This window comes from Corvus hawaiiensis, chromosome Z (genome assembly GCF_020740725.1).
Source record: "Corvus hawaiiensis isolate bCorHaw1 chromosome Z, bCorHaw1.pri.cur, whole genome shotgun sequence".
Classification (NCBI taxonomy): Eukaryota; Metazoa; Chordata; class Aves; order Passeriformes; family Corvidae; genus Corvus; species Corvus hawaiiensis.
Genome location: NC_063255.1, coordinates 24,263,479 through 24,272,067, shown reverse-complemented (window position 1 = coordinate 24,272,067; position 8,589 = coordinate 24,263,479). Strand labels below are relative to the sequence as shown.

Sequence of the window (8,589 nt, the reverse complement as noted above, 5' to 3'; positions counted from 1 at the left end):
TGAAAATACAAGTTGCTTTCCAAACACTTACCTGATGAACTGGTACTGGCAGACTCATCTTCCTCCTCTTCTGATTCAGAGTAGAACTTTTCAGGAGGTTTCTCCTTCTTTGGCTTGCCTAGAATTCCAGTCCATTCCTTTGCCTGTAAATAAATTCCAATTCATGTTTACCTTTGCAACCAGCAATACAAAAATATACACACAACACATGAAGAAAAACATTCATAGTAACGGTATTAAGCTGTTGCTAAATAAATCATCTAAGCAAGTCAAGAGAAGCTATTAAACTTCTCTTACTTTACACAATAAGAGAACTAGAAGTTTGGTATATACTATAAAAGGTGAGATACATCTATTAGATAGTCCAGAAAAAGATTCAGTAAGATAAATTAAAAGCATCAGTAATAATAAATAAATTTCTATGCCAAAAGAACCTAAAGGCTGAGACTTTTATTTCTAGATCCAGCAGACTATGACCAGAATTAAGGTTCAATAGGGCTAGTCACCACCTTTATGATCCCAAATTTTAAGTGGAAAACAGATGTAGACACTGTAGGTAGCCACAGACAAATTATATTTCACTTCCATTGCAATTTGCCAAATAAAAGTAGTTTTTACTATCAAGAGAATGCCAAAATGAGGCAGTATTTCCCCTAGACTTTTTTTCTTTCCATCTACCTCCATGCTACTATAGAAGCAGTGTTAAAATTCAGGACAGGAGAAAAAAGCAAACTGGCAGACAACTCTATCAACAGCATGATACAGGTCTGCCTCATCGACTGATCTGATCTGGAATAACTTCTGAAATAGCTCTAACAGTGACCTGCAAGGCTAAACAGCTCTAGAGGCACACTGGCTTCCTCTTAAACACCAAAAGCTGCTAGGGCTTAAAAAGCCAATATTCTTTTGGATATAAATGACAATTCGCATGTCGAATGCAGCTAAACTCAGCTTCACTCACACAGGCAGTACTAGGGAAACCACAAAATTAATGAAAATGAGATACCCTCCAAAGAATATACTTGCAAAAAAACCCCCAATATGGCTGAAGGATTTTCCTGCTCGTTTTGAGGCTTAAATTGTTGGATGAGGATGTTTTTTACTATGTTGTAGGTGGATGTTATGCCATTTCAGCAATTTCCTGTAATACTTTCTGGTCTTCTGGACAAAAGCACCTTCACACATTCTCTCTTCACACATTCTGCCAACCCTATCATTTATAATCCTCTATTTGAGCTGATTACCTCCAAATTCTTCCCATAAATGCTTTTAGAAGTTTGTACACAAATACCACTTTTCCTGAAACACATATAAGAAGGCAGACACATAATATTAGAGTAATAAGGAGAAATGCTTGTTCTATCAGATTTCTGGCCACTGGCTTCTGTAAGTCAGACCTATTTTTCGGAATTTTCTTTGCTCATTCTGTGTGTAACATCTCATATGCAAATTAATTCATTCTCGATTTACTGAGGAAGTTGGCTCATTACAAGGACTGCATGCTTTTCTGTGTGTACCTGTTACATTAATGCCGTGCCTCCAGGAGCACCATCAGCACGCTATATACCAATACGTTTACATTTCTCTTACTGATCAACAGCTTTCACTGGTATTCCAGTAGGACTCTGGTACCTGACACATAAATCACAACTCTGGTACCTAAACATGACTTTGCCTCAGAGTTTATGCTACAGTAACACAAAGCTATTGCTAGTAGGGAACGAGCCCTGTGTGTCAACGCATGACTAGTGCACTTACCGATGACGTTTTCCTATCATAAACTTTCCTAATCCTCTCCAGATTATCTGAAATGTAAACCCTGGTCTCTTCCAAACACTTCAAAACATACATAATCTAATCCCTGTAGCTGCTTTTTCTTGTTTGTATTACCTTTTTCAGGTTTTTTTTGTTTAGCCTTGGATTTGTACTCAAACCAACCTTTTCATTTCTGACTTCGTTAGTCCAGCTACACTCAATTAACATACTGCAGCAGAGTGAAGATAAAAGATACGAAATCCGAAGTGAGATGGAGCTGAAAAAAGCCTATTTAATCCACAAGTGAAGCAGAAGTGGCCTACAGTTTTATCCACTTCTGTCATTGAAAAGAACTAGCATCAAGAAAATGTCCAGATGCTCCATTTCTAAGACAAAATAAGCAACAGGGATGTTCCCATGCATCAATGGCTTTCAACACAGCACACAGATAGTATTTAAATACTTGTAGTTGTCAATACTCTGTATTGACAAGTGCCTTCAGCAAAGTTACTTTCAGTGACACTGACGTACCGACTCGGCCACGTCGACGTTTCGGACCGAGGGGTCAGGTGCCACCTCTGGCCAGTCGGACAGCTCCAGGTACCCAGTGGCTCGGCTGTTCAGTGTGTGAGACAAGGTGCCAAGCTGGAAATGATCCCGATCTATTAAAAAAAAGGGGGAAGGGAAGAAATACACAAACACTGTGAGTTCTACCACAAGGAGCAATCTTAATCAGGGCTAAAGGTAATTGCCATTGTATTACCTCAAATGTCATGGAATAAATATAAACTAGGAAGCTCTTCATAGGTCAAAAAACTGATTTCAGCCCATAGATTACAATAATCTCCCCCATAATGGTCAATAAAAAAGCTAATCAGTCAGTGTGTTTAGAGGTGTTGCTCTGAAATGTAGCTTCTCTAAAAATTACTTTACTGTGAATATTAAGAATGACAGCACAGTTAAACAATCCATATACATGTCTTGGCACAAACACATCCAGAATTTTAATAGTTTTCTTCAAAATGGAGCTCCTTTTAAAGCTTCAAAACTAGACCTAAGTAAGTATGAAAATTAAAATGCAAATTGCCACAATAACAGAGTATTTTTAATTTAGATAGCCTGATAACCTTTTAATTTGAGAAGACAGCCAATGGATCCTACTATTAAAACAACAGGGAAAATGCAGAGGGAAAATTATAATTTTGGAGAAAAAAAAATCTACAGAGATTCAATTTATTTCAGATTCACATAACATTTGAAATACTCACATTAACAATCTTCTAATAAAGTCCAGATAAAATTCTAGAGCTATTTTCCTAAACTGACAATAGGCTTCCTCAAAAGACACAGCTTCTGTTATTTAAACAAAAATTTAAAATCCATATGAATAGGAATGGATCAGTTTGCCAGGGTTTATCATTAGAGAAATGCACTGTGCACCTTGCTTGCTGAAAAGTAAGTAAGCAGACGGAGCATCCTTGCATATTAATCTTTTCTATTTGCTGAGTGACACAATTTGTGAGAGTATTTGAAATGGAATAAGCTGCCACATTCCTTTACACAATGAACATTTACCAAATTATTTTGGCAGTTATACCTTTAAAAGGAGACTCAAGCAATGGGGCAGGTTTCTGTGCCAGAAATATTTTTTTGGCATATTTGCTTAAAGCTCCACTCTTCTCATTCGGAACAATAAGCTGCCTAATAAATCTTGTACGGTCTCTGATGTCGTAGCTTTGATCATACTTGCCGAGATTTAATACATACTGGGTAAGCAATTTTGTCTGTGGAAAAAAACAGGACAAGAACAGAATACAAGTTATTTATGATTATTGATAACTCTGGATAAACATATTTAAAGAGGTAATAAAAATGAATGGTTATGTCAAACAAATGTTGCTCCACAGGGAATATGCATTTCTAAAGCTGCAAATGGAATTCTGCAGCCAAAGCACATGTCCTCTTCTGTATTGGGGAGGTGAATGCTGAGTACTGAGAAGCAGCCATGTGCTAGATTATTAAACTGCTGAAGTGGAAAGAAAGGCATCATTAAAAAAATAATCATATATGGCAAACCCGCTGAAGGGTCTACGTGAGGATAATGAATGTGGAAATACAACTAAAAACATGGCACTCAAAACTTAATCGGAAAAATATGCAGGACATCAAAACATCAGAGGGTATTAGGGGGCTGGCAAACTGCTTCTGCTGAGGTGTGTTTTATGAAGAGATACTGTCCCTGGCATAAGCAGTGTCTGCACTCTGACTGCACTCAGTTACTTTATCCTGAATTATGACCCATTAAAGCAGACACATGAATCACTGAACTGGATTACTGCAAATTATTTGCAGTGCATTTAGCTGTTACTTTTTCATAAAAGCAAGCTGCCGATGCCCTCTAAAAACCAGGATAAAAGACTTCTTCCATTTTTTTCTTGAAGCTTAAAGCCTTCAGTAATATTGGCCATTTATTTATTTATGTAAGAGAGCAACTTATACTATCACAGGTTTTTACAGCATAATAACAGCTTTCTAATTTGATGTCTGAGAATATTAACATGTTACAAATAATTTTAATAATTCAGTTAATTTTTTAAGGTAAGAAAATAATATAAGGAAGGAAGGAGACATAGAAAATGGAAACAATGTAGTGTACCCAGAACAACAGTGCTGAATAGACTGGACTCCACTAGATATATTTGAAACATGTATGCCACTTCCTTTATATACAAGCAAACAGGAAAAAGAGCAGAAATAACATACCATCCTAAGGAAGTAAATTTTGGTACTTCCACTCAGAATGGATGCATAACACAGGGTTAAAAATGCATCATCATGAGAGATTTATTTGCTTTATAAGAAGAAACAACCTTGCATATATATATTGTTTATCATGCTATTGCTATGACAATAACAGAGTTACAATCATGTGAAAAATGAAAGAAAGAAAAATATGTCCCAAAAACCAGTGAATTTTTTTATACACCATTTGCTAAAAAAAGAGTTCAGATTAATAATTTCCAACTTGAGGAGACAACTTGAAGTTTTTTTCTACAAATATAAAAATATTTTTTCAGAATACTGATTAACTCCTGTAAGTGAAACACACAGTACACAGCAAATGCTTCTAATTGAAACCCCATCAATACAATATATGCAAGCATTTAAAAAAATAATCTATGGTACCAAAGACTGGAAGAAATTAGTTATTATACATTAGAGTAATATAAAAATATAGTTTAAAAAACCTTCAATGAAATATTTTTTGTTTCTTTTTTCTGATACCCAAGAATGGCTCTGTGAAAAGATATTTTTTTCCTTGAGGTACTGTCTTAGCTCTGGGAAAGGCAAAACTTTCCCATATGCATTTCACACTTTATGGGCAGCTATTTCTGTATGAGGGTATAAAATTTTAAACAACTGCATCACACAGAGCCTACGTAATCTGCACTCATGCAGGACGTATGCTGCTCAATCTAAATGGAATTGGAAGGGAGGGTTCCCAGGTAGCATGAATTAAACTAAATGAGGGATACTTCCTGCAGCCTCTGCCATCACTTCTCCACTGTAAAACAAGACAAGACTCCTTGCTGTCATGGCAGAAAGCTCAGGAGAACGGATCATAAAACACAATGGTCTTAGCCTGTGAATTGCTATAGGAATGGGAAAAGTTGAGGACCTCGTCAAAGTCGCATTTTTTTAGTGAGCGTTGATGAAATTACATAAAGACAAATTAGACAGATGAAGAGTTGGTCCTGAAAGACTGCATTTCCTTTAATGGGATCATTTTCTCCGTGATCCTCTCCCTTTTCCTCCCCCTTCTTCTGTCCCCTAAAATATCATTTTCATATTGTTCAATACAGATAAATACACAAAAAACTTACATGCAAGAATGCTCTGTATCTGCAAGAAGTCTCTTTGCAATTATCATATATAGTATAGTTTTCACAGAAACAGCAAAGAAACATAATAAAAATTTTTTTTTGTATGGTAAAGCAATCAAACAGGCAGAAGATCTTTTCTACATGGAGGTAGCTAATAGAAACAACTATTTTTAATTAAAAACAAAAAAAAAACCCTAACAAATGCACTTAAGTTTTTCCAAAAAAGGAATTTTTTTAAGAAGCTGAAAATCATTTCAGCAAGCACACTGCTTTGGTGAAATATGACAGAATCTGCATACCATGACTGCTTCATAGAATAGTGACGAAGTATTCTGATCTGTGATATAACACATTTATTATCACATGTCAATATTGCCTCATATCTGGACATGTACATTATATATACATAATATAATTTATTTTATCCCCACACCGCTGACCGATTATTATTTTTTGTATACTTTGTTTTGGCTAGGAGCGTTAGGTTTAGGTCTTTCTAGAATTCAATCATCCTGCAGCAACATTTCAGGAATTTTCTAGTGACAGTAGTTCTATTTGAGGATTTAATGCCTATCCTATATTAGCAGCAGTTAACTTTTTGGTAGATCCCCACTTGAAAATCTTACAATACAGGTTTTACCAACAGATGAGGCTCTACAATGAGAGAAAAACAGTTATCTGTCCACTCCTTGATATCATTAGCTTTCAGTAACTTGATTCTTTGGACACACAAGATAAGGCTATTGTGCTAAACTATGACTGACATATCTATTTACACCCTACAACTACTTGGGACTTTTTCTGGTGGGAGTCCTACTATATTAGACATCAGAAACCCATCAAAATCTCTTTATTCTTTCTGCTATATGCAAGAAACATCTTAGGCAACTAGATGACATATTTCTCTTATATGAGTTCCATTTAGACAGCTATCTCGCACACTCAAGATTTTATGACCCTAAGTGTTGAAAAAACAAAGCAAGTTTACCAAATAACACAAGACAACCAGAGGAAACCCTGCTTTTATTACATATCTATCCAGATATAACTGAACCTGAAACTTCTTTAAATTATAAACTGCCTTTGAAAGTTCATGAGGTGATCACAGGATTTAAAGTATACTTTAAATTTTTGTAAGAAATCCTGAATATTAAAAATTATTCTTGTGAATGTGCTTCACCAAGTGTTTGACCATATACTTAAGGAAACTACAAGCAAATAAAGTATTTAGACAAAGGGAATAAAATAAGCAAGTCTTATTTCTTCCAGAACTTTGTGCTTTTCTCCAAACAAGACTTCAGAGATGAGTTCAACCTGCCTTTCCCTCACCTGGTGAAAGATCTCTTTTCATCTATTTGGTCAGCATTGAGTATCTCTTCGCCATTCTACCACCACTTTTCAATAAAGTGGCATTTTATCTTTGAGATTTTCACAGCTCCATTAACTTTGGATGAAAGTGATCAAGTATTCATAAAATTACTATGTCTAATTACTATTACTATATGATATGGAGGCAGAAAACACAGTATTGAGGAGAGGAGAACAGACTGGGCAATCTGGTGTACATGATTTGACATCAAATTTTTTAAATTAAACTGAAAAATGGCTGGACTTTTTAGGAACTGAAGTAATTCCAGGAATTTAATACTGAGTGAGTAAAGAAGAGTTAGTTTCTCCTGGAAATAATGACATAGCTATAGAAAAAGTGTTGCCAGACTCTAAAGGGAAATCCATGGTATTCTAGTTTGAAAGGAGTTTTGAATCAAGCCACGTCACCAAACCTACACTGTTAGAATTTTTATGTGAATACTTTGACCACTTGAGATAATAACTTATTTTTCCACAACCTAAAACTATAAGAGGAAAACACCCTCTGATGAAATTCATCATTTAGTGGGCACCTCAGGAGACAGTTTCTTCTGCTTTATCATCATTACTGTGTTTGAATATAGCGTTATGCAGCACTTTCAATGATGATTTAAAATGTATTAAGATGTGAAATAGGAAAAAATCCATCACAGAACTCATAACCTCCTTGTATGCAATGGATTTTTGACCAAGTATGGTGTGGAAAAATTTATGTGTGAAATTACAAAAACTACAGGGAAAATTAGTAAATATCATGGGCTAAAAGAAGACAGTTTAGATAGTCAGACCCATCTTTCCTTATCTCAGTCAGCATTTTCAGTAATATGAGCACTGACAGAGAGAAGTCACCTTTTGTTACTGCCCCATTTTAGACTGTGTAAGCAAAGCATTTACTCCTATCTGAATGCATGGCGAGACAGTTCATCTCCCACATGCCCTACAAAAAAAAAAATCTAAGACAGATCACATCTGTAGTTGGATACAGCTATCAAGGAACAAGAAGATATCACAATTGCAGAGGTGCAAGATCCTGTGCTGTGCAAGCTGTTGTAAAACAAAGAGGTCTAGCAGCCCAGGAAAGTACATATAACAAATATGTATTTCTTCCACATTTGGAAAAAAAATCTTTAATTTTACAATTTTTTACAGCAATAATTGGAATTAGAGTGAAAAATTAGTGTCAAAATGCTACATTCCATAGCCAGTGACGGGATTCACAATGCTGTCACTGAGAAGAGTGAGGCAGCTGGCACCTCTCATAGCTGTTATTTCCAGATGCTTGGAGATCTAAGTTCACCTCTTTGTATTATCTGACATTTTTAGATTATCTTTACTACTAGAGATATTAAAACCCATCCACCCCCCAAGGCAAAATGACATAGTAAAAACCAAACCAAACCAACCAACCAACAAAAAAAAAACAGAAAAGGGGAAAGCAGTTACTATCTTTAAAACAAGCACTGATGGAAAGACAAAATGAGGCCTATTACTGGCATCTCCTTTTAGATATCCTGAAAAAAAAAAGAGCAGCTTCTTGTTCAAAATGACAGTATTTTCTTGAAAATTCTGGTTTTGGTTTGAG

At 35.5% G+C, this 8,589-nt stretch overlaps 1 protein-coding gene across 4 annotated transcripts in view; it reads right to left on the bottom strand.

Moving 5' to 3' along the window:
- Window positions 1-8,589, bottom strand: part of AP3B1 (adaptor related protein complex 3 subunit beta 1) — a 163,270-nt gene that overhangs the window by 68,540 nt on the left and 86,141 nt on the right. For all 4 annotated transcript variants that reach the window (XM_048290851.1, XM_048290852.1, XM_048290854.1 and 1 more), the window contains exons 16-18: window positions 3,353-3,539; window positions 2,287-2,417; window positions 32-143 (exon numbers count right to left, since the gene is read on the bottom strand). In XM_048290851.1, coding sequence (XP_048146808.1) covers window positions 32-143; window positions 2,287-2,417; window positions 3,353-3,539 — 430 coding nt within the window. The remainder of the gene's footprint in view (window positions 1-31; window positions 144-2,286; window positions 2,418-3,352; window positions 3,540-8,589) is intronic.